This window comes from Danio rerio, chromosome 18 (assembly GCF_052040795.2).
Source record: "Danio rerio strain M-AB ecotype USA chromosome 18, GRCz13ab, whole genome shotgun sequence".
In the NCBI taxonomy this organism is placed as follows: domain Eukaryota; kingdom Metazoa; phylum Chordata; class Actinopteri; order Cypriniformes; family Danionidae; genus Danio; species Danio rerio.
The window spans coordinates 1,681,412-1,709,327 of record NC_141038.1 but is presented as its reverse complement, the minus strand read 5'-3'; the positions used below and the strand labels follow the sequence as shown (position 1 = coordinate 1,709,327).

The 27,916-nt window shown below is 38.2% G+C and overlaps 1 protein-coding gene across 2 annotated transcripts in view; it reads left to right on the top strand.

Moving 5' to 3' along the window:
- hcn4 (hyperpolarization activated cyclic nucleotide-gated potassium channel 4) overlaps positions 1 to 27,916 on the top strand; it is a 140,975-nt gene that overhangs the window by 45,793 nt on the left and 67,266 nt on the right. For both annotated transcript variants that reach the window (XR_015514528.1, XM_087292790.1), the window contains exon 3: positions 19,018 to 19,179. Coding sequence is in view for 1 of the 2 variants with exons in the window: in XM_087292790.1 (XP_087148916.1) it covers positions 19,018 to 19,179 (162 nt within the window). In the remaining variant the exon portion in view is untranslated. The remainder of the gene's footprint in view (positions 1 to 19,017; positions 19,180 to 27,916) is intronic.

Genomic DNA, 27,916 nt, shown 5'->3' with positions numbered 1-27,916 from the left:
CATTTATTATTATTATTATTATTATTATTATTATTATTATTATCATGGCCATTAATTCAGCAGCATATTAACACATTTATTATTATTATTATTATTATTATTATTATTATTATTATATTATTATCATGGTCATTAATTCAGCAGCATATTAACACATTTATTATTATTATTATTATTATTATTATTATATTATTATCATGGTCATTAATTCAGCAGCATATTAACACATTTATTATTATTATTATTATTTTATTTTTGAAATTTTTTTATTATATTATTATATAAAATATTGTTATATTTAATACATTAAAATAATAATAATAATAATAATAATAATAATAATAATAATGCTGAATTAATGGTCATGAATATAATAATAATAATCATCATCATAATCATCATATTTCATTGTTGTTATTATTAACTTTGTTATTGTTTTATTATTATTGAATATATTGTATAAGTATAATTATTATTATTAATGGTAGTAGTAGTATTAGTAGTACCATTAATATTATTGACTAGATTGTGTACCTATTATTATTATTAGTATTATTATTATTATTATTATTATATGTGCAGTATGTAAGTTTGACACCTAGTGGTTGAACAAGGTATTGCAGTCCTGGATCAACACATTTTCACTCAGCTCCTCCCTCTCACGAGTCCACAAGCGCAGGTTGCCAGATTGGTGGCTGATTTGAACCGTTTTCTAACCAAAAGCAAATGCACGCAATAGAAGGAATATTTTCCATACTAAAAGGAGTTTTGTCCTAAGCAACACCTGAAATTTATATTTTAGAAGTGGCTTCTCTTTCTCACAGCTGAACAACAGAAAACTGACAATGATCAGCTCAGGTGCAGCTCCTGTGCTTTATTCAGTGTTAAATGCCAATGATTTGAGTTTAAATGCCATTTTACAGGACATTTATTGCCATACTACTGAAAGCAGCAGCAGATAGTTCTGCTCAGCTCTGGAAAATAAAATAAACCGTCTGAAACTGACTCAGTGCAAACCAATACATATCAGTGATACAGCCTCCACATTAAATAATGTTAAAGAGGTTTTATATGTATTAATTAGACTATAAGCCTTACCATAGTTCTGGAGTGCAGTGAGTGCACTATTCTGTGCTTCTGAATGGCTGTATTTACATTTCTGTCCTGTTTTTCTAGTGCAAACAGGCAAATTTATCACTGCAAATCCCGTCATGTAGCGTGTTGTTAGGACACAGGGATACAATGTAACCTGCTCACCTAATGTTAACGCTTGTACTATTTATATTACTTGCTTATTAATAACCACCTCATGTGGAACTCTGAATCTGCGTCTCATATCAGAGTCTGCTACTGTCCACCAGAGGTCGCATTTCGGTCATGGACGGCTTTGAGAGCCTTCCTGACTGAATAAATGAAATACGCTGTTTTCCACCAAGGCAACCCGGGGTGCTGAAATATAATATAAAAAAAACCAAAACAAAGACAGCCGTTCTGGCACGTAACACACATTTTCAAAAGTGGGTTTCAAAGTGTGCACAATATCTGACTTTAGCATTGTTTTTCACATTAACAAGAATGTTCACTGAGCATGTTTCTGAAATATCTGCAAACATATGATGGTGTTTCATGCTTTAGAAGAGGCAAAAACTGACATACAGCAGCTTTACTGTTGTTATTATTATTAGTAGTATTAGTAGGATAGTGGGGAGCTATTCTTTGAATAACTAACTTTATTAATGCATAGTGAACGAAAGTCTTAGTTTGGTTTAAGAATAAAGATTTCTCCTGTAATTTTCAAGTAGAAATACAAGCACCGATACCATAGCAATGGCTTGTATAATAAAATATAATATGGCTCATATAATAAAGATTTTTTTAAATGTTTCAGATGCAGTATATCTGCAAATTTAAGCATATGTTTTCATGAAACTAGTGAGATTTGCATTGGTGTCTGGTTAATATCCTGAGTGTGTTTTTTCTGAAATCACAGGCCGAGTGCAGCATATGTCACATGACTCTCATTTGCAGGCAGTCTGGAAGCTTTGGCAGAAATCGAAGTGTTGAGTCTTGCATGTATCAATTACTGAATATTTCAAAGTAGAGTGCTAACATTAGCCTGTAATTTTCCCTCATCCTCTGGAGGATCGGTTTGGTTGCTGATTAAAGCGCTGATGAGAAGCGTCTCTCTCTGCATCAGTGGGTGAACGGGTGAACAGGGTCTGAGAGGTGAACGGGGAGAAGCGAATCTGAGAAACGCAGCTGGTGCCTCATTTAGTCACTCTACATACACTTTTCCATAACATCACATCGCAAATTGAGCGAACCTTATTAGACCTGTGCAAAACATGTCAGAAATGTAAGAGACATCAATAAACCTGCATGTTTGACTAACTGGATTGTGACACTAGTATTCAGAGCAGTGTTTAAGCTAATGTTTGCATTGCGATGCATTACTAATATGTTCAGTTTAAACTTTATTAGGATTGCATTTTCATAATATATGTTCCAAAGCTGCTTTACAAAAGGAGCATGCTTTTACATTACAGTCAAAATCAGAATATGTACATAAATTATTCATAAATTAGCATTTTTCTGTATTTTTTGATTTCTGTTTATAATTTTTCCTCACTTATTTTTGCTATTCAATTGCATAATGCAACATTAATCTTTCTTTAAACAGCTTTTAATCTTAAAAAGTTGTACAAAGTGACTTATGGACATTTTTTAATAGTTTAAAATGACTCGCTGCAGAATTGAATGTGCACCTAAACTCTCCTGTTTACTCCAAAACCTTTGGTCACTCATGCCAATGCCAAACACTGGTTTCAATGGTGCCAGCAGCAAAAATCTTGGACTGTGGACAATGTGAAACATTTATTGTTCTTTGAGTCCATCTTCACTGTCTTTCCCATTTGAGAGAGTTATGGTGTGGAGAAACCCCGAATAAGCATAGTAGCCAGACTGACTGTCACTGCACAGAGTGAAGCTGGGAAGATTTGTTAACAGTACTTTAGACGTATTATGAATATGATTTATGAATCACTTGCAGTACAGTACAACAATATTTAAATATATTTGAATGGGATAGCCCCTTGAGATGAATCATCTCATTTTCGAGGGGGTCCCTAAAAAGTTCAGAAATCAAACAGAGTACAACACATCATACCGTACATACAACTAACAAAACAAACAAACAAGCAGCACACTCCACCTGAAACACTTCCCACAATCTGAAGCCTAAATAAACAAAAACATATAATCGAAAGTAGAATTTGTTATACAAATAAATGATAAACATTTAATTTGGAGCCAATATTAATAACATTCGCAAGTTCATTCATTCATTTTCGTGTTGGCTTAGTCCCTTTATTAATCCGGGGTCGCCACAGCGGAATGAACCGCCAACTTATCCAGCAAGTTTTTTTTTTATGCAGCGGATGCCCTTCCAGCCGCAACCCATCTCTGGGAAACATCCACACACACACATTCACACACATACACTACGGACAATTAAGCCTACCCAATTTACCTGTACCGCATGTCTTTGGACTGTGGGGGAAACCAGAGCACCCGGAGGAAACCCACGTGAAGGCAGGGAGAACATGCAAACTCCACACAGAAACGCCAACTGAGCCGAGGTTCGAACCAGCGACCTTCTTGCTGTGAGGTGACAGCACTACCTACTGCGCCACTGCCTCGCCCCATTCGCAAGTTGTTTCCAAAAAAATAAAAAATAAATTAGCCCTGAAAAGACTGAGTGATTTAATTGATCTAAAAAAGGAAGGGAGATTGTTCCAGTCGGAAGGAGCTTTTTATCGAAAGGACCTACGGCCACTTTCTATATAAATTCTGGGAGCAAAAATAAATAAATATTTCAGTTGCATATGACGAAACCAATTTGATGGAACAAAAAACTGCTTTAAATAGGAGGGGAAACTGAAATAAACAGATTTAACTGAAACAAATACCAATGATACTGTCTGCAGAACTTCAGTTGAAGAGATTCATATAATACAGTGTGATGAGTTCTATAAGGACATCTTAAAACAAATCGACACAGAGAATTGAAAACAGTATTTAAAGGTTTTACATTAATATCAGAGGTATTGTTGTAGATAATCCTAATTGAGGGCTTCTGGGAGAGAGAACTCAATAAATGTATTGATCGGGAGACCGTCTGGGTGAACTGTTTTGTAACTTAAAAAAGACTAGCTCACCAAATGATGCAATCTTAATTAATTTATAAGACTTATGATGCCCCCTGTCTGTTATTTAAAAAGAAAGCCGGACCGTTTTTGGCATTTGCATAAAAACTTACTTGTGATTTATTTATTTTTATTTTTTTTTTTTGCAATGTCACCCAGCCCTATATTCAATTCAGTTTGTTTCACTCCATTTTTATTTGTATAGCGCTTTTACAATGTAGATTGTGTTAAAGCAGCTTCACGTAGAAGATCATAGTAAATTGAAAACAGTGTAGTTCAGTTAAATGTGTTTTAATATTTACTGTTGAGAGTCCAAACACTGAAGAGTAATCAAATCAAACCACTTTTATTGTCACATCATCAGCAGCACGTGTGCTATGATGAGTGAAAAGCTTGGGTGCTGGCTCCTGACAGTGCAAATACAACAACAGTGCAAAATACAACAGCATACCCCCAAAAAAAAATCCATCGATGTGCAGCGCTACAAGTTCCGAAGTATGCAACCCAATGGCAACAGCGGCGAGGAAAAAACTTCTCCAATGGGTGAAAGTGAAGGAAAAAAAGCCAGGCTCAGTTGGGCACAACCATTTCTCAAATGGCAAATTGTCTTGTGGAGAGCTGCAGTCTAGGCGCCGCAGGCTGGAGAACGCAGGACGTCTGCGAAGACTCTGCGTTTCCTGGAGTCTCACAGGAATCAGTCTCAGGCTCTCCACTCCCCCATGACCACCACAGCAGCTGCTCAGGATACGGTCTGGTCCAGGATTATGGAAACCTTGGGATCAGTGGCACTGCATAATCTCTGAAAGCCTCGGGAGGAATATCCCCAGGTGGAAATAGAGAATAAAGAAAATAATTAGCGTAGCTGCAGTTCATAGTGTATATAAACGAGATGCAGAAACTTGTGTGGAGCACATTCACCTATCATACCGCTAAGTGATGCACTGAGTGTATGCTTTACTAAACAGATAGGTCTTTAATCTAGTTTTGAACTGAGAGAGTGTGTCTGAGCCTCGGACATTTTCAGGAAGGCTATTCCAGAATTTAGGAGCCATAAATGAGAAGGCTCGACCTCTTTTACTTGACTTTGCTATTCTAGGTACTGATGTGTTTCAATGCTGATTTTGAACCTATTATTGCAGTATAACGGTTTGTTGTAAAAAAATAAATGAGTGAAAAGAAGAGAAGAACCCAGCCCGGGAGACTCGAAACAAGCAGAATTCCTTTATTGAGACGTGTTGGTTAATCTGCAGTCATACAGCGTCTTTAAGATGTCCATGTGTCTGCAAGAGCCTACTAGAGGTCCGCAGTCTGCAAGTTCTTTGGCTAAACAAAGCATGCAAATTAAGAGTTGTGGTCGGCAGGGTAAACTGCTTTTTCAGGCCTGGTCTCATGTTCTGGAGACAGAAACTGCCTGTTGATCGAAAAGAGAAAACAATAGACACAACCATGCTGTAAAACTGATAATTTGCATTACTTTGGAGACAGACAGGGTTCAGGAAAACCAAGACATTTTAAGGTCCGTCACACCCTAAAAACAACTTTTCAGATATATATAGATGATATAAATTTGTATTTCCACAGGTTTTTAGCATATTTTACTTTATTTTGGGTGGATCTCTGGCTTTGTTTTACGTAGTCCAATATGAGGGACCAAGCAGTCAAGGACAACGAACACAAAGATTCCAAAAGAAAATTAATTTATTCATTAGGAACAAAATTACAAACTAAAGCGTTAAAGTAAAGTCAGATCTAGACAAATAAATGCAAATAAATGTAATCAAATCAAACGAAGAATAAAAGAAAAACAGACGTCTCTCTTCAAACACACAAACGGGACTTGTATACACAAAAGACAAGGACTAATCTATTACAAAAAGGAAACTAAACATCACAAACAAATACAAAACAACCATCAAACATAGTCAAATAATACACTTAAAATTAATTAACCAATATATAAACAAAACTAGCAATTTTAAATACTGATAATAAACAAAAATAAAGAAATAAACATTCAAACACCCCCCTCAGCCTATTTGTATTTTGGTTTGGTCAGGCAGAACAATATGTCGGCAAATGTTGCCTGCCGCTCCCTTAGAGCAGTGGTTCTTAAACTGTGGTACGTGTACCCCTAGTGGTATGCAGGCTTCCTTCTAGTGGTACATGGAGGAATGAAATATGTCATGTACATGCTACACACATTAAAAAATTTATCAAAAATGATGCATACAATATGCCATATGTGACATATAGCCTATATTTCTGAGGTAATCTGCCACGTTTTTTAACTGTGCAGAGGTGTAGCTGCTTTACTGGGCCTACTACACTACTGTATTTCAATATTGCTCATTTTGGTGGTACTTGAAGAGACAATTTTTTTCTGAGGTGGTACTTGATGAAAAAGTTTGAGAACCACTGCCTTAGAGCAACCGGACCTCCATCTGGAGCACTGAGCCACACCATCCTGGGTCCCAAAGGTAATAAAGAAATAAATGTCAATAAATCTTGTCAAAAGAACTAGAAAGTGTGCACTCCAAACTAGTAACTTATTACATGAAATAATTGAAATGAAAATAAAAATGTAAAGTGTACCAGACTATGTCTGTCATGAGTGTGTATAATCTGTAACAAATAAGAAATACTAAATTAAGAATTATAAAGTGTGTGTGTGTGTGTGTGTGTGTGTGTGTGTGTGTGTGTGTGTGTGTGTGTGTGTGTGTGTGTGTGTGTGTGTGTGTGTGTGTGTGTGTGTACCCATGTTTAATGTGAGGACACATTGTTGGCCATCGCATCCAAAATCTGAAATGTTCAATAAAAAAGAATAGTACAATAATAAAGATCTTGTTATAATAATATTTTATTATTATGTTATATTAATATTAGATCTTGTTTCCACTGTGTGTAATAGTTAAACCTGTATTGGTCAGCCACTAGTCATATTGATAAAGTTGAGAGTTTTTTCCATGATCTTCCAAGATCGCTATTGCAACAATACATTCTGCTCAGTCACAGTAACTATAGTGCAAAACATTCGCTTAAAGCATTAGAACATCGTGCATTAATTAAGCCGGTTCAGTTTTGAAACTGACAGAAAGAAATCTCACTCTGATAATCGCACAAACTAATGCATCCTCTTATCCTGAAGTTGTAGTTTGTCTCCTGTGTGAGTGAATCCAGTTAGTCTGCGTGTTATTAAATCAGACTCAAATGGAGGCTTAATGAGTCTCTCCTGCGATCAGCAGATGCTCTCGATGAGACGCCGCCATCAAAACAAACCTCACTTTCAGCATCCAGGGCGGTTTTCAGGCCAGCGCTGGGAGTATTAATGAAGTGCGTGTTTTTAAGAGCTCAAGCAGCCCCTTTTGCCTCATATTATGCTAATGAGCAAGCTTAACCACTCTTTGTGTGAACTTCTCAATGACCGGAGTTTGCAGCGTTCGTGTTGCTGGACCATCTGCGTTTGTTTATCGAGCCGAGGCAGGGAGTCCATCTCTATTAATATCGGCATCTGGGATTGTTCTGATTTATGGTTCGTGTCGCTTCGATTGGATGTTCAGGATGGAAAGCGTAACATCCAATATGGCGTAGGGACCCCTGAGGTTCTTCAGTGACGGTCGCTGGAGGTTTTCCCAATTCTGACTGCACAAACACTAATATATCTGTTCTGGTCTGGTTTAGAGACACACACCTGGCTATGGAGCTAGATTGGTCTCAATAACAATTCATGCAAAATGCACGATGTACACGTGGATGGCCAAACATCACATGCATCAAACCAAATATACGTGCACAAAATATTTATATATATTCACCAAAACAACTGAAGTGCACACAATAAAAAAAGTATCAGTATATTTGCCTAATACATTTACATACTCACCGGCCACTTTATTAGGTACACCTTTCTAGTATTGCGTTGGACCCACTTTTGCCTTCAGGTCTGCCTTAATCCTTCATGGCAGAGATTCAACAAGCTACTGGAAATATTCCTCAGAGATTTTGCTCCATATTGACATGATAGCATCACACAGTTGCTGCAGATTTGTCCGTTGCACATCCATGATGCCAATCTCCCGTTCCACCACATCCCAAAGCTGCTCTATTGGATTGAGCTCTGGTGACTGTGGAGGCCATTTGAGTACAGTGAACTCATCGTCATGTTCAAGAAACCAGTCTGAGATGATTGAGCTTTATGACATGCTGCGTTATCCTGCTGGAAGTAGCCATCAGAAGATGGAGACACTGTGCTCATAAAGGGATGGACATGGTCAGCAGCAATACTCAGGTAGGCTGTGGCGCTGATGCTCAATTGGTACTAATGGACCCAAAGAAAATCTCCCCCACACCATTACACCACCACCACCAGCCTGAACCGCTGATACAAGGCAGGATGGATCCATGCTTTCATGTTGTTGAGGCCAAATTCTGACCCGACCATCCGAAAGTGTCAGCAGAAATGGAGACTCATCAGAGCAGCAACGTTTCTCCAATCTTCTATTGTCCAGTTTTGGTGAGTCTGTGTGAATTGTAGCCTCAGTTTCCTGTTCTTAGCTGACAGGAGCGGCACCCGGTGTGCTCTTCTGCTGCTGTAGCCCATCCGCCTCAAGGTTGGACGTGTTGTGTGTTCAGAGATGCTCTTCGGCAGACCTCGGTTGTAACGAGTGCTTATTTGAGTTACTGTTGCCTTTCTATCCGCTGGAACCAGTCTGGCCATTCTCCTCTGACCTCTGGCATCAACAAGGCATTTGCGCCCACAGTGCAGGGCCGGTGAGTGCACATAACAGTACGTTCTTTGTTTTTTAGCTCCTAGAATGAGATAAAGTCTGTCCAGGATGGAGGAGCAGCAAATTAGGGAATTAAGAATGTTTGGCACACTTAAAAGGAAAATGTGCAAATGTAAATATGCACACAGCAGGTGGGCTTGAAAACCATGTAAATAAAGAATCTACAAACACCTTCAGATTAGCAGTGCAGTAGTTGACAAACTATCCTATTACTCATAAATTTTCATTGATGTAAGCTGTATGGTGCTAAACATACTGTAAAATGTATGTGCATTTTGAATGTCCATAGTATATGTTTGAGTCTTAGCAAGAAGGTCGCTGGTTCGAGTCCCATCTGGGTCAGTTGGCATTTCTGTATGGAGTTAGCATGTTCTCCCTGTGTTGGCGTGGGTTTCCTCCAGGTGCTCCGGTTTCAATCACAGTCCAAACACAAGCGCTATAGGGGAATTGATGAACTAAACTGGCTGCATTGTATGAGTGTGTGTGAATGAGTGTGTATGGATGTTTCCAAATACTGAGTTGCAGCTGAAAGGGCATCAGCTGTGTAAAACATATGCTGGAATAGTTAGTGGTTCATTCCACTGTGGCAACCCTTGTAAAATAAGGGACTAAGCTGAAGAAAAACGAATGAATGAATGTGTGAGGCTGTATCTTCTACCTAATATTTTTCAGAAACTCGGTCTAGTATTTGTTTATTAACATGTCCTTTTACTAAATTGACTGTTTCTAATTACATGCAGGTTTTAATCTGTCAATTAGTCAATAAAATCGAAGAAAAATTGCAACCAGTAAAATAAAATATTTATATTTATTTAATTTAAATTTAACATTACTTATTACTTAAGTTTGTTTTACATAATATTAATTTATGTATTTAAATGTAGTTGAAATATATGTGTAAATAAATGTTTAATTTTTATTCAAATATATATTTATTTATTAATTGGTTTGCTGACTTGTTGACTTGCATAGTTTAAATGGCAGTTTTTTTGTTAACATTTTATTAACATATTTATAGTACATCAACAAATTATAAAACTTTATTAATTGAAACATTAAAGCATTACACAGTATCTAATTTATTTACATATAAATTTTTAATTTTTTTTATTATTGGGAGTTTTATTTTTCAAAATGTTTTAAAAAAGTTGTAAAAATGTTGTTGTGCCATTCTAAACATACTCAGATATGTATTTATATTTATAATATTTGTGAAACATGAAAAAGATTGCCCTTGCATTTGTTTTGATCCAGGAATGCAATACCTAGTTCAACCACTGGGTGTCAAACTTACATACTGCACCTTTTAGAAAAGCACATTACAAATAAAATGCATTATTATTATTGTTGTTTATTTTAACTCTAAATTCATATATTCTACAGGGTGGTTAAATGCTTGACTATGATTGGCTGATGATCATTCTAAGGTGCGCTGTTATTTTCTGATGAGCTGTAGTTCAGAAAAGTAGTTCCGGCAGGTTTTGAGCTAATTACAGCTCCATTTCTCTCCGCTGAATAATTTGAGGTATTTCACACCTAAAACAATCACATCAGAACACAACAAGAGGAGGAGAAGACGTGGAAGAAACTAGTGCCACACACAGAAGCATACTCAGATATGTGTTTATATTTATAATATTTGTGAAACATGAAAAAGATTGGATGTAACACTGACAGGATGGATGTATTATCGGCTCTGGGAGGTTTGTTTCAGTCTGCAGTCATTGTGAACCACCTGATTTACAGCCGTGAGGATAAAATCTGCCCTTCTGTGTGGTGATTTAACACAGCACGACAGCATTTCTGTGAGGAACCTCCTTCATCAGTGTTTACTGCTGTCTGCTCTTTCATTCAGTGCGCTGGACGTAAACACACTGACACATCCAGCATGCTCTTTCATTCAGTACTCTGACTATTATATAGTAAATGCATTTAAGAGCCGTCTTTTAATGTGTTTGGATGTTTCATCTCTTTTTTTATATTATGAAAGGTGTTAAAAAGTCAGTGAGTGTTATATGCTGTGTTTTGAATTTGTAATCTAAACATGATTTGGTGTTTTTATTACTGTGCAGTTATAGCATGCATTACAAACATATCTTAGATGTTGAATGAAATGAATTCTGATTAATTTCCAATCAGGTTTAGGTCAGGACTCTGGGCTGCCACTTCTTTATTTTATTGTTTTCAGCTTTAAAGGAAGGCTTTAGTCATTTTTCTGTGTTCAGAATCATGTGCCCACATCATGGCTATGACAAAATAATTTAGCCATTAAAACTATTATGTTTGAAAATGTTTTGAAAGAATCATGACGGCACAGTGGCGCAGTGGTTAGCACCGTCGCTTCACAGCAAGATGGCTAGGCCAGTTGGTGTTTCTGTGTGAAGTCCTCTTCAGCTGCGAAGTGAACCTCTTCAGCTGCTCCAGAATGCAGCAGCACGAGTGGTCTTTAATGAACCTAAAAGAGCACATGTCACTCCACTGCTCATCCATTTGCACTGGCTGCCAGTTGCTGCTCGCATCAAATTCAAAGCTCTGATGTTTGCCTACAAAGCGACTTCTGGCTTTTCTCCTTATCTGCTCTCACTTCTGCAGATGTATGTGAAAACGACTTCAGAAAACGACTAAACTCAACTATTTAGTCTCCACTTCCCTTCCTAATCTGCAATTGCCTCTCTGGATATACCACTAACTGTATTACAAAAACAATGACTAATGTTTTGCTTCTTACACTTTACACACCTGAAACTCGCCAACAGCACTTATTCATTGTTGCTCTTATAGTTGTGTAAATTGCTTCCTTGTCCTCATTTGTAAGTCGCTTTGGTTAAAAGCATTTGCTAAATAACTAAATGTAAATGAAGTTTGCATGTTCTCCCCGTGTTGGCGTGGGTTTCCTCCGGGTAAAAAAACCCCATGCGCTATAGGGGAATTCATGAATTAAACTGGCTGTAGTTAGTGTATGAGTGTATATGGGTGTTTCCCAGTACTGAGTTGCAGCTGGAAGGACATCAGCTGTGTAAAACATATCCTGTATAAGTTGGTGGTTCATTCCGCTGTGGCGACCCCTGATTAAAAAAAGAGAATAAGCTGAAGGAAAAAGAATGAATAAAAAAATTGTCTTTATGTTAAAAAAACGCTTGGAAAAAGTTAAAGAATTTCACTGAAGGGCTAATAATTTTGTGGAGAATTGTGTGTAACGCATGAAATATGCTTAAATATTGATAGTATATTATGCTTAAAATAATGATAAATTTGGTCACTGTAATCGTGATATGCAGTTTCTATGCCATTACATCTCTAAGATATTGAATTTCTGTCATTTGTCAGGTTTTTGTCCCCAGACTGCTTCTGTGTGTGGCACTAGTTTCTTCCACGTCTTCTCCTCCTCTTGTTGTGTTCCGATGTGATTGTTTTAGGTGTGAAATACCTCAAATTATTCAGCGGAGAGAAATGGAGCTGTAATTAGCTCAAAACCTGCCGGAACTACTTTTCTGAACTACAGCTCATCAGAAAATAACAGCGCACCTTAGAATGATCATCAGCCAATCAGAGTCAAGCATTTAACCACCCTGTAGAGTTATAATAAACAGTAATAATAATGCATTTTATTTGTAATGTGACATCCAGTGGTTGAACTAGGTATTGCATTCCTGGATCAAAACAAATGCAAGCGCAGGTTGTCAGATTGGGGAACAAAGAAATATGAGCCTGACGATTGAGCCTAAAGGCTGATTTAAATAGTGTTCTAAATAAAAGCAACTGCGCCTGACAGAAGGAGTATTCTCCAAAGGAGAATTAAAATGAGTTTTTGTCAAAACCAACACCTCAAATTAATGTATTAGTAATGGCTTCTATTTTTCACAGCTGAACATTAGAACAGATCAGCTCAGGTACAGCTCGTGCTTTATTCAGTGTTAATAATGCTAATAATGTGAGTTTGAATGCCATTTTACAGGACGTTTAGTGCCATACTACTGAAAGCAGAAGCAGATAGTTCAGCTCAGATCTGGAAAATACAATAAACCAGACTCAAAACCAACGCATATCAGTGATTCAGCATCTACATTCAATCATGTTAAAGAGGTTTAATAAGTATTCATTTGATTATAAACCTTACCATTTTGTGAGTGAGTGCACTATTCTGTGCTTCAGAATGGCTGTATTTACATTTCTGTCACGTTTCTGGTGCCAATAGCCAAATTCCTTACTACTGTAAATCTCGTCAAATATTGTGTTGTTAAGACAGGGTTACAGTGCATCCTACTCGCCAAATATTTACATTTATAATATTATACTGTTTGCTAATTAATAATCACCTCATGTGGAACTCTGAATCCGCATCTCATTTCAGAGTCTGCTACTGTCCACCGGAGGTCGCATTTCAGTCACGGACGCATGCTTTGAGAGCCTTCCCTGCAGGCACAAGAGATCAATATGACGTCAAATTGAGGTTGTACCCCAACGTCGTGGGAACGTTGGATTTTGTCTGGAAATGAAAATCAGGCTGAGGCCAGAACCCATTATCAGGCCAACGTCATTGTTCAACGTCAAACCTAAAATCAACCAAATATCAAAGTCGAATCATGTTACACCTTGACGTTGTGTAGACGTTACAACTATGACATATATCAGACAATAGATTTTGGTTACTTTCCAACACAACCTAAAATCAACCAAATATCAATGTAATTTGACGTCGTTATTGGACGTCAGAATAACGTTGTCCCTAGACGCTGGCTAGTCATTGCATTTTTGCTCACCTGACGTCACGACCAAAATCTAACCTAATATTAACGTCTTATGATGTTGTGTGCCTGCTGGGTTCCTGACTGAATTAATGAAATACGCTGTTTTCCAATAAGGCAACCCGGGGTGCTGAAATATAATTGGCTAAACTGGCATTGGGTGGGTTTAATTGCCAAAACAAAGACAGCCGTTCTCAAACGCTTATGTTCAAAGCAGAATATCTGACTTCAGCATTGCTTCTCAGATAAACAAGAATGATCACTGAGTATGTTTCTGAAATATCTGCACACAAATGATGGTGTTTATATGCTTTAGAAAAATCAAAAATTTACATGCAGCATCTTTAAATAACCCGGGCTCATCGTGAAAACCTAGCCCGCGGACATTTCTGGAGAACGCGAAATACCTCCCGGGAGGTATGTAATTGTGCAGTTTTTGTTTTCGCCAATCCGCGAGAGGCCGCTGTGCCGTGCTTTTTCACGTCTCGAACGCCTTTTGGGAGCGCGCGTCGTTGCACCCGCACTGTTCTTGCGTGAAAAGCCACCGGAGGCCGCTGTCAAGTGACCGTCTGTCCGGCTGACCGACTGGCCGAATGACTGAACGATCGACTGGGCGGCCGGCCGATCGGCTGTCACGGCTGCCCTCCTCCCACTCCCTCTCCTCCTCCTTCCCTAAACCCAAGCGACGATTTACAAAAGCCGTCCAGAAAAGAAAAGCAAAAGCCCTCGTCCGATTTTGACAGAGTTTTCGGATTTCGCCGCATTCTCACCCTGTCACAAACTCATTCGCTTTTAATTTCTTGGATTCTGTTTTTCATCTTACCTGATTTCTGGAAACACTCTTCCCTGGACCCAAACCCGGTCGTCGCCGCGGATGGCTCCTCCTCCTCCGGACTTCCGCTACGCCGACGTAACACCACGAGCTAAGCTGACAAACTGGTTGCGGCTGGAAAGCCCTCCACACGGAGGTGAGTGAGCTAGCCGTCGGCCACAGCCGGCGAGCGCAAAGAAGAGGAGCGGCATCACACCGCCCTGCAGCGTTTGCCCAGCCACGTAAATCGCGGTCTCCAGAAACGTCCGCGGGTCTACGTTTTCAGAATGAGCCTGGTTTGCCTTTAAACCCAAAGCACTACAAAAAAAAGATATAAACACATGATAATAAAGAACAAAAACAGTGCAAAATAAACCATCAATTCATAACAAGCTTAAATAAATGTGTCTCGAACATCTTTTTAAAGCGATCGAAAGTCAGTGCGTTTCAAATATTAAGAGGAAGACCTTGACATTGAAGACATTGCATAATTTGGGGGCTTTGAATGAGGAAGCTCTTTCTCCTATAGTCTTTAGTTTACATAAAGACTGGTGGACTAACAGAGAACCAAAAGAGCGGAGAAAGCAAGCGAGAACTAGGAGAATTAGACTTAAAAGAGAGCAAAAATATTCAGGTGCAACCCATGTAGTGCTTTAGATGTGAAATTAAGAATTTCAACAATAGTCCTGCATTTCAGAGTAATAAAGATGATGTTCCCTCCAGTAATTCCAAGTATTCCCACATTCATTAATTCATTATCCTATAATTCATACTCTAGAACAGTTCTGATCCAGATCGAAGCGTCCATCTGCTGGATTTGAGTCTTTCAGTCTGTGTTGTTTCTCGCGGGCTTCATCAATCAGCTCTGAGATGTTTGGTCTCTGCGTGAAACTCTCATCATTAATGTGTCTGGTGTCAATTAGAGCTCGATCCAGATCAGAACGCACACACGCAACCATCCCTCAGTGTGAGAGAGATGGAGACGGTCAAAACACTGTGCTTCTCCTGATTTATACATTTGAGGGTTCGTCCCTCGCCGTTCGGACAAGACACATTAGTCTTCATTCCCCTGATCCACAATAATGACTTTATAATAAGCCCTTATTAGAGAGGATTTCCACAATCTACCCAGAGCACTTCTCATTTTAATTGCACTGCAGTCTGTTTCCATTTCACCATGCTAATTTATTAGCGTTTAAGAGTGCTAGCTGACGACAGAGAGAGAGAGAGAGTGCAGACAGGCTGCGTCTCAAACCACATCTGAACTTCTAGTAACCTTCTAAGATTGAACGTCTGAAGCATTGGCACACACAGATGAAGTCAAAAGTATTAGCCGTCCTGTTACATTTGAGTTCTTGGCTGTTAGCACGGTCGCCTTTCAGTAAGAAGGTCTCTGGTTCGGGTCTCAGCTGGGTTGGTTGGTGTTTCCATGTGGAGTTTGCATGTTTTCCCTGCGTTCGCTTGGGTTTCCTCCGGGTGCTCCGGTTTCCCCCACAGTCCAAAGACATGTGCTATATATAGGGGAATTGATGTGTTTGGGTGTTTCCCAGTAATGGGTTGCAGCTGGAAGGGCATCCGCTATGTAAAACACATGCTGGAATAGTTGGCGGTTCATTCCGCTGTGGCGACCCTTGATCAATAAAAGGACTAAACCGAGGAGAATGAATGAATAAACATTGCAGGATATTTCTTAGACCTTACAACTTGCATTTCTTCCCAGAGATGGGTTGCAGCTGGAAGGGCATCCGCTGCGTAAAACTTGCTGGATAAGTTGGCGGTTCATTCCGCTGTGGCGACCCTGGATTAATAAAAGGACTAAGCCGACAAGAAAATGAATGAATGAACAACTTGCATTTCTAGAACGTTTCCCTCTCTTTTACCATCTCATTTGTCCTTGTTTGTCATTGGTTTCAAAGCTAAATGAAAACAATAGTATTTAAATGCGCTGTACGTTCATATAATCCATTAGTTAGCGCTGCGGCTTGTATCAGAAATGTCCTCCTCTTCCTGCCGTCTGTGATGATGCAGCAGTAATGCAGTAATGAGGGTGACTTTTACACAACGCTGCATGATTAATTCAGATGCTTTTATAGCTAGTTTAACGTTACAGACAGCCAATTATTTAATCCGACCTCATGCTGCTCCCCTGCACTCAGAGCAACACGTAATGCTCTGTTTATCATTACACTAGAAATGCTTATTGAAGACAAACATATGAACAATAGCCAGCAACTGGTGGACGAGAGAGCTAGACGGACAGTGAGAGAGAGAGAGAGAGAGAGAGACTGATTTATAGGGCTTTTCTCCTCACTCAATAACAATAGCATCATGCCAGCCTATAAGCTCTTAAAAGCTGTGTTTTAAAGCGAGTGGAGTGGTTTTTAATAGGCAGCGGTGCAGTTAGCAGCGCGTGCCGTGGCTTCGGTCACATTAAGTAGCTTTCAATTGTGGAGGCCATTAACACTGCCCGCATGGAGGACAGCGCTTCTTAAGAGGATACTTACCATTAGGATTAACCACTCGCTTCTTTAGCCTGTCCTCATCTCTCTCTCTCTAGTCAATTCACTTTATTGGCATGACAAGATATTTGTTCCTAATAATAAACATTATTATATATGCTATACTGTATAGAAACATTGTTGGTTCAACTATCCAGATGTGTTCATTATACCTCTTAATTTGTGGCATTCATTCATGTTCTTTTCAGCTTAGTCCCTTTATTAATCAGGGGTCGCCACAGTGGAATGAACCACCAACTTATCCAGCATATGTTTTTTACGCAGTGGATGCCCTTCCAGCTGCAACCCAGTACTGGAAAACACCCATACACTCTTGCATTCACACACTCATTCATACACTACGCCCAAATTATTTCATCAATTCCCCTATAGCGCATGTGTTTGGACTGTGGGGGAAACCAGGGCACCCGGAGGAAACCTACGCCAACACAGGGAGAACATGCAAACTCCACACAGAAACGCCAACTGACCCAGCCGAGGCTCGAACCAGTGACCTTATTGCTGTAAGGTGATCGTGCTACCCACTGCACCACTGTTACGCATTGTGGCATTTATATTTGACTTATTTTTATTTCTTTGTCTCTTGTTCACTGCAAAAAATGCTTTTCTTACTTAGATTTGTTGTCTTGTTCCTAGTCCAAATATCTCACAATTCTTAAATCAAGAAGAATTTTCTAGACAAGCAAAACATATTGCCTTGTTTTCAGCAATAATATGCCAAAATGAAGTAAGTTTTTACTTAAAACAAGCAAAATAATCTGCCAATGGGGTCAGCAAAATAATCTTATGTCAAAAGGAAAAACAAGATTATTTTGCTGACCCCACTACCTTGGTTGTGGCTAATGGGGATCCTGATAAAATAAATAATAATAAAAAAGGCGAGACCTTACCATACTTTGAGGGAAAACGCAATCAGGGAAAAAGCATCAGAATTGGTGCTCTGTATCGGCCGATCACCATGACAAGGAATCAGTACTTAGTATCAGCTGCAAAAATCTTGACCGTAGCGTCCCTAGTGCACACATTTAGGGTACAGCGACTGTCCATCAAGTCAAGTTTGACCTGCCAGCTATGAAACCGTTTTTACACCGCAAATCTGCCGTTTTAACCTTTATAAATACTGTCTTCTACATACTGCTAAACACTTTACACTCTTCTGCAGGTACTTTTATCATTATAAAATACACCCTTTACTGTAGATAGAATTGTTTTTTGTCTACTGAGTGAACACTGGTGAAATACTGCACACTGATGAGGGAAAGTGTGTGATGAAGATCAGCTTGATATAGATTTGAGGATTGAAATGAAACGTATCTGCTTTAGATTAGAGGTTTAGCGAAGGTGGGTTATTTTTGACCCGAAGCACAAATGATGCATGCAAAATTCAATTCAGCTCAGTTTATTTGTATAGAGCTTTTCACAGCAATCAAAATCAGAAAAACTGAGGTTTATTATTAGTTACCATAACTTTATTAGTTACTAATAACTTTAGGTAATTAACTAGTAACTAGTTAGGGCTGCACAATATTTGTGTTCAGTGTTGCAGCGTGATCATTTGCAATAGCCACATTACATGATGTGCAATGTAGAATCTGTATTGCAACTTTAATAGGCTGTAGGATGTTGATTATATTTAATGCAAATGAACTTCTCATCCCAATTAGTCTAGAATTATTAATGCTTTCCAAAAATATATTCAAGTCATCTGCTGAAAGTGTAATCATATCGCAATATACTGTATATAATAAAATGCAGCAATGTTCAATTTTTGCAATATCCTGCAGTCCTATGACTAATTACTCATATCTTTTTTTTATTCTAAGACCACAGCAGGGTTAAGACTCTAGAAGGCTGGTTTTGGTGTGCTACTGTATTGTGAAGTGAATGTGCTGCTGTAAATGTCAGTGACCATCAGACTGTTCAACATGTCCTGTTCTCCTCTGGCTCTCCCAGATTTTTCATATGACCTATGACCTGGCCAGTGCAATGGTGCGAATCGTCAACTTGATAGGGATGATGCTGCTGCTCTGCCACTGGGACGGATGTCTGCAGTTTCTGGTGCCCATGCTGCAAGACTTCCCTGCTGACTGCTGGGTGGCCAAAAACAAGATGGTGGTGAGTGTCTAAACGCAGTCATCAGGGTAATACGCTGTTTCACCTAAGCAATGCTTTTCTGTTAGATTTGTACATGCATTTTTACCTTAACACGAGTTTAACAGTATAAATGAGTATAACCCTCACAGATCTCTTTTTTTAATTAATCTTTTTTACAGGATGATCTTTACAAGTGCATTCACATTAGATTAGTCAGTACCAAAAGATAAAACTGATGAACCCATCTAACATTACTACACCTTTATTAATATGTTAGGGGAAAATAAAAAAATTGTTTGCAGAAAAATCTAGAGAAACATAAAAATGTGAACTTTTTTTTGCAATTTGGATTTACATGTGTTAGCTTTCTATTTCGAAAGAAATAAATATAATATAAATAAATATAACTTAAATGCATCAAAAACTGTATTCTCTATATTCACTGAGAAATGGATAAAATTAATAATTTTCAAAAGCATATGTACTCGTATATACTTACGCTGATTATGTATGTCGTGATTTATTTTTAAAAAAAAGCAGGAACAGGATTGCAAATTTGCTTTTCAATGTTTTGTTGTCATGTTTTTCCAAACATGAAGCTAATTTTTGCACCGTAATAGCTCATTAAATGGACTCATTAAGCTACGGATTTGTATAAATCATGTTGATATTTGGACCTTGATGGATAAACAACCCAAAATATCAGAGAAAATACTCAAATGTAATAAAGAACATTTTATTAATTATTAATTGTTTATTTTAAAATGTATTAGATCAGTGGTTCTCAAACTTTTTTCACCAAGTACCACCTTAGAAAAAAATTGTCTCTCCAAGTACCACCTTACGACGCTATTTTTTAACCAGTATTAAAAAATAGCATCGTAGGCCTAATTAAGCAGCTACAGGTGTGCACAGTTTAAAAATGATGCAAATTAATTCCTATTATTAAGAATATGTATTATGGTCAATCACTTTAAACATTTGAAATAGTCTGAACATTAACTGTGCTTGCAGATTAAAAAAAAAAAAGTTTTAGTTAAAATGTGCTTTTAAAAGTTCATTAAAAATTACCTGTTCTTAAAAAGTAAAAAGAAAACTGCTGTACTTAAATCTCAAGTATTCATAGTAGCCTATTCATCAAAAGCTGGAGATGTTGCTTGGACCTTATGAATATAGGCTATATGTCATATTCCTACACTTTCAGACAAATCTTGAAATATATGTTAAATGTACATATGACAGGGTTCATACAGGCACAGCCTAATGAAAAATCAAGGAATTTTAAGCACTTTTTCCAGCACCAAATTTTTTTTTCAAGACTGACATGTTATGTATTGAAGACCTGAAATGTATTCTCAGCAACCCATAAAACATTGCATAGGAATAGATACAAATAAAAACCATTAATAATAATATGTATTAATCATATATTATTATTATAATAAACCTGCACTAAATGCTTGTGATATCTTTTTTGTACTCAAGTAAAATTACTATTACACTGCTAAAATAACACAAATTTTAGTAAATAATACTAATATTAGGTAAAAGTACTCTTTTAAAAAGTACTCTTTTAAAAAGTACTAGTTGGTTACTTTTGAAAAAAAAAATCAGATTTTTATTATGAAATCACTTTTTTTATGTTTAAACCTGATTGAATGGTTTAATTGCTTAAATCCCAAAGCTACATGTATAGGAATTTGCACTAACAAAGGAAGTATGGTCAATTTTTCCTTTCATGACAATTAATCTTTTTCAATAGCACTGGTAAAACTACCACATAATCTTAAAGGCCATAGAGACACTTTTTGCCCATTTTTTAAACGATATTTTCAAGCTTTGAAAGGTTAAATTAAAGTATATGGTAAAAATATTTAAATGTAGCCTTTTATTTACATTTGTTACACTATTTTTCTTTACAATATGGCAAATTTGTTTCTTAAATAGCTGTACATCACATGTAGATTTTATTTTACACTTGATCTTAATCTAAAATAGAAACTTTAAAAAAAATACAAGTACACTGTCAGTAAAAAAATAAAACAAATGACTTCATTTTACTTGAGGTATTTAAAATGTGACAACAATACATTTATCAAAGCAGTGCTTTAAGAGCCTTATTGTTAATTTTGATAAATAAACAAGCAACAACGGATTGCTTTGACCTGTAATGCTTTAAGACAGATCAGAATACAGCTAAATGTATAAATCACACAAATACCTCATCCAGAAACATTTCCAGCATAATTCTTTTGTCGTAAAGAAACAAAAAAAAATTCCACCTTTGCTAAAAGTAAGTTTCACTTCACAACACAGCCAAACAAGAAGAACATTAGCATTGTCATCGATCATGCATCAATCTAATTCTAAATACTTGATAACTTTGAATACTTTTGACTAAATTTAGTCAAGGAGCATAATAAATAATGTCTACTTTAATAGTGGAGAGATCGCGATTATATTCATAGCACTCGCCACATTTGCAGAAATTAGTAATTGCGCAATACCTCCATTCCCGCGCCGCCATTCAGAATGTATTTAGAGGAGTGACAGGTGAGAGGCGAGTCGACTGGCTGTCGGAGAGCGAAACCGAAACGTGTATGTAGATCATCAAAAAGGCAGGAAATATGTCCGCGGTTAAATTACTCTGCTAGACATCTCTATAGTGAAAACATCCGAGAAGCATTATTCCAACAAAACATTTGTTTTTAAGCTGTTTTTTCTGTCTCTGCAACACAGAAAGCATTTGTCCCGCCCTTACGTTTCACGCAACTAGACAAGGTCGACTGTGATTGGCTACTTTTCATGTCAGTCAAATCACGCTTCAGAATCAACTTTGGAAACTGATTTTCAGCAGCTTATGACACAATGCACTAAAATAAACATTCTAAGCACAGCGTTGTGATCGTACGCTTCACAAAACAGCCACTGCTGATCACATCGATGTTATATTACGCATTAAAGGATTAAAAGTGTTAATTGTTTCTTTCATTATTCAGCGGTTCCTCCGCGTACCACTTGGAGGAAGCCCGCGTACCACTAGTGGTACGCGTACCACAGTTTGAGAACCACTGTATTAGATTATATTTATTTTGAATAATTATTGTATTATTCATATATATATATATATATATATATATATATATATATATATATATATATATATATATATATATATATATATATGCAACCATTTTTATTCGTTTATACCCCACACCAACACGGGGAGAACATGCAAACTCCACACAGAAACGCCAACTGACCCAGCCCAGAAGTCAAACCAGCGACCCTCTTGCTGTGAGACCACAGTGCTAACCACTGAGACACCTGTCACCCTGTTTATATATATATATATATATATATATATATATATATATTTATATAGATATCTAATAATTCAAATTCCTGTTCCAATTTTTTTAAGCTTGCATATATGATCATCAACATATATATTTAGATTTTTATATTGCATTTTTTTAACTCTGTGTCTCTTAACATATGTGTATGATTGATCTGTGCATTCATTAATTCCCTCTAATAATTCAGTTCAATAAAGAATGCGTGTCTTCATATTTTGCAGACTTCACAATTGTCATTTCTGACTATTAAATCTTTCCTAGATTTACCATTTTGAAATAGCAAACCCTAATTTCAATATAAGCAACCATATTAATTAAACTACACTGCGCTGTATACATTTCCATAATAGTGTAGTCCTGTTTGTCCACCCTAAGCTGTTTTATAACATAAGGCAGGGCTCGTAATTAAACCTTTTGCTTGGTAACGCTGGTGCTTCTAGCTTCAAAAATGTAGGCGCACCACCCAAAACTTAGGCGCACCCCCCAAAAACTTTATGCACCATTACTACAAGTTTTATATTAACAGTTTTATTGCATTTGAAATTAACCCTTATCAAAACTAACAAACAAACTCAAAATCTGCGTCTGCTCACTGGCCCTGCACACACTGCTTAATGTGAATGAGATGAACTGAACTGACGATAGTAACTTTGCTGTTCTCACTGGGCCAATCAGAAGAGTTTGAAGGTGAGGCAGGCATCGCAGGATTTGATTACTGCAGAAAGTTGACATTTCAACTGTTTTAAATCATTCCTAAGAGTTGCATTTTTAAGTGTAACGATGCATTCTGTGTGAATGTCTCCTAAAAATGCGCATGCTGTGAACATTTTGCGGTAAAAACCGGTCGCACAGCAAACAATTTTAAGCACTCGCACAAATGGTCCCGAATATAATTTGAGGTCGCATAGATAGAATTTTAGAACGTTGGCAATTTCGAGCCCTGCAAGGTGTTGAGTTAGTGGGCTGAAATGTCACAGGTTGTTTTTTTTCGACACCTCTAATTTGATATCCGGCCAGTATTGACAGTTTTCCGGTGCGCTGGGCTTTCATTTCCTGGTTTTTAGTGAAGGGGATACCAGATCCACAGTGTCCAGGTAAAAATGACAGTCCTGAGATTTAGTTTCTACAGCTGAAGGACAGAAAAACAAACCTTGACCCGAATGAGAGCGAGATCTGCTGTGCTCTGCTGAAGTTTATTGATCTACTGTTTATCGTTTAATCGGGCCCACGCTTAGACAACAGCCAACAATCCATCTCAAAAGCTTTTAACAAAACTGTCAGTTTTAACTCTATTTAACAGTTTAGTTTAATTATTGTATACAATGCAGGGCTCGAAATGAACCTTTTTGCTTGGTAGCACCGCTGCTCCTAACTTTTAAAAATGTAGGCGCATCAGCCAAAATTTAGTCGCACCCACCAATTATGAGCACTGTTACCACAAGTTTCATTAAAATATATTTATTGCATTTAAAACCAACACTAATCAAACTAACAAGCAAAGAAAAAAAAAAATTATATATATATATATGCACGCGTGAGGAAATATGTCTCAACAAAATCCCGTTATCACAAGAAAATCGATTTTATAACATAACTGAGTGACCAAAGCATACACGGAGCGCTCACCGGCCCTGCACGCACTGCTTGAATGAATCTGTTAGCGATATAACTGTGCTCTTCTCACGGGTGCTGTCTGATATTGCACTGATGCTTTTGACATATACTGTACCTTATTATATGGATACGTCATGTTAATAGCAATACCGGTCTTTTCATGAGTAACGATATTAGTTGACTCAGTGTAAGCCCGTTTGCGATGGTGTACGTGGTGTTAAATTTCACATATAGCTGCCACTTGCACGGCGGACAGCATCTGGCGATTATATGAAGGATTAAACAGAAGCTCTCGTGCTAGATGTGGCAAACAGTTACCTGAAAACTCCATCCCACAGACTTTTCATAGCGGACTTGAAGCCAACGGAAGTCTTTTATCCACTCTTGGAAAAGTGTAGATGGTGTATTAACATTCAGCACATGATCACTAGTAAGATGTGTCATTTGAACTACCCTGATCCAGTTACTATGACCATTTATGTGAAGCTGCTTTGACACAATCTACATTGTAAAAACGCTATACAAATAAAGTTGAATTTAATTGAATTGAATAGAGGGTTTCTAAAACAAAATCTGTCAGTGTTATCTTCATTCTCATCTTCAGCGCTTTACAGTTTTTCGCGGTAGTAGCTCTCTCTGTCATCCTAAGCCAGAAGGCACTGACTATGTGATTGACAGCTGATATTAACCAATCATTTGCGTTCAGTGCTAGAGCAGTGGTGGGCCAATAAGAAGAGCGCGCAGGCGGGGCAAGCATTATGGACTTGGCTTTGTTTACCACTACCTACTGCACCACTGCATCCATATGTCCATATGACAGTGCATGTCAAAGCTCAAACCAAGCATGAAGACAAAGGAATTGTCTGTAGATCTCCAAGACAGGATCGTGTCGAGGCACAAGGCTGAGGAAGGTTACAGAAACATTTCAGCTGCTCTGAAAGTTCCAATGAGCACAACGGCCTCCATCATCCGTAAGTGGAAGATGTTTAACCAGCAGGACTCTTCCTAGAGCTGGCCGGCCATCTAAGCTGAGTTATCAGGGGAGAAGGGCATTAGTCAGGGAGGTGATGAATAACCCGATGGTCACTCTGTCTGAGCTCCAGCATTCCTCTGTGGAGAGAGGAGAACCTTATAGAAGGACAACCATCTGTACAGCAATCCACCAATCAGGCCTGTATGGTAGAGTGGCCAGATGGAAGACACTCCCCGCCTGGAGTTTGCCAAAAGGCATCTGAAGGACTCTCAGAGCATCAGAAACTAAACTCTCTGCTCTGATGAGACTCAAACTGTTTGGAATGAACGCCAGGCGTTACGTTTGGAGAACAGCAGGCAGCGCCAGATCATACGTGTGTGCTTGACGCAGAAGTATAAATCAGCCTTAATGTGATGTCATCACACAATTACTTTAAAGCCTCATTTAGCAACTTTTAGCAATTAATTCTTCCACTTTTAGCAACTTTCTCCAAAGATTAGTTAGCAACAGTGGTCAGAAAGGAGAAAGCGATGCGCACACTGACATCACGAGGCGAAAACTCAGTTCTTCCACACGACCACACTGTACCCAGAGTTTCAGAAAATCTTTACCCTGGCAAAGAGTTTTAAGAAAGTTTCGGTTTCGGTTCCTTGATACTCTGTTTTTGTGTGGACAAACAGTGTAGAAAGAAAGTGTGGTTTTGAAAATGCCCATGTTCATGTGGACAGAGCCTAAATAAATGAGTGTATCTGACAATGTAGTCAATGTAACACCTAATTAAATCAACCCAGGCTTATTGTGGAAATATAGCTCCGCGGACGTTTCTCCAGACAGCGAAATACGTCCCGGGAGGTACGTATTTGAACAGTTTTCGTTTTCATGAATCCACGAGAGGCCGCTGTGCGCTGTGAGGCCTCTCTGGAGCGACCTGTTCTTGCGTGAAAAGCCGCCGGAGGCCGCTGTGGAGCGACCGTCTGTCCGACTGACTGGCTGAACGATCGACCGGGCGGCCGGCCAATCGGCCGACCCAGCCGCCCTCCTCTTCCTCCTCCTCCTTCCCTAAACCCAAGCGACGATTTGCAAAAGCCGTCCAGAAAAAAAGCAAAAGCCCTTGTCTGATTTTGACTGCGTTTTCAGATCTCGCCGCGTTCTCGCCCTTATTTTTTGGATTCTGTTTTTCATCTTACCTGATTTCTGGAACCGCTCTTCCCCAGACTCGATCCCGGTCGTCCCTGTGGCTGGCTCCTCCTCCTCCTCCGGGCCTCCGCTCCGCCCACGTAACACTGAGAGCTAAGCGAACAAACTGGTTGCATCGGGAAAGCCCTCCACACAGAGGTGAGCTGTCAGCCGGCGAGCGCGAAGAGGAGAAGCGGCGTCACACCACCCCATAGCATTCGCTCGAAAAAAACAAAACGCGGCCATACGTATCTCCAGCCACGTAAATCGCAGTCTCCAGAAACGTCCGCGGGGCTACGTTTCCAGATTGAGCTTGGGTTGAATTAAATTTGTGTAAAGTGCTGGATTTGAAGATCAGAATCACGTTTAGTGGAGATGCGTTCATCTGGTCAAATGGAAATGAAAACGTTTTCAGAGATACCATCAGAAGTAAAGGGCATGAAGTGATCCGGTGTAAACAGGCTCATAGTGCCAAACTGCATCTCTTCAAATGGACTCTTTGATGCCGGCGGCTCTTTAGCGTTGTTAGATGCAGCTCTTCCAGTGTCGGGCCTGTCATTATGAAACGGTATGATCTTTTCCCTCTTTTTGGAGAGCTGTAATAAGCCGTCGCTCTCTCAGGATTCAGCCTCTACAAAAATGAGTCTGAAAGCAATCTGGACATGTCACCTCAGACGGAGCCAATATTGATTCCTTACGGACTCGCGCGCGTACATCCACAGGACAAGGGCAATTTATTCACTATTTTAGAGGCACACAGACATTTCCCATCCTTCTAAATAGCTGACCCACTTTACTTCAGCTCGCATTTCTCCTTTTCGCCCTTATTCGTACATATTTTCATTTAATGCCACTGTGTTGTCTGTGTTTTTGAACTCTCGGGAGTCAGTCTGGATTCATTTTCATGCAGCTACTGGAAACATTTCAACTTTTCTGCTTCATGCACATAGTATTACGCACAAAATAGCCGAATGACATCTATTTCAGCCTTCATTTATACATATGACATGTCTTAAAGCAAGATATACAGCAACATTCTAGGTGAGAGTAATCTACAGTATGAATGTTTTATGCATGTTTTATTTTGATTAATAAACACAATAAATATGTGTTACTATTATTCCTAACTTATTTACAGCAACATAACAATACTATGGATTAAATAACTATAATACAAAAGAGATACAATAATGCAAATACATAAAAAAGCCAAGAAATATTTTCATTTCTTTACATTGAACTAAAAACTAAAAATAATTACATATTTTATTTGTGAATCTTCCTTTATTCTTAACATTTATTCATATATTTTAATATGAAAGTTCACAAACATTAGTTAGTGCACTGTCTGCATGCAAATAGCCTTATTGTAAAGAATAATATGACTGATTCACAGAACTTTTTTTAATGTTATTTAATATTAACATGTTTTAATGGTTTGCATATAATTAAATAAAAATGGAGCAGTCTTATTTTAGTTGTTCAGGATGGAGCTCTGCTCATGACATGAAAGAAAAACCAACAAACCCTGTGCTCAAATTATTCATTTGATCCTCTGATTTATTGGAGCATGTTCACTATTCATTCATTCCTTCCCTCATTTCAAGTAAATAGTGGGCATGATTTCTTAATTTGA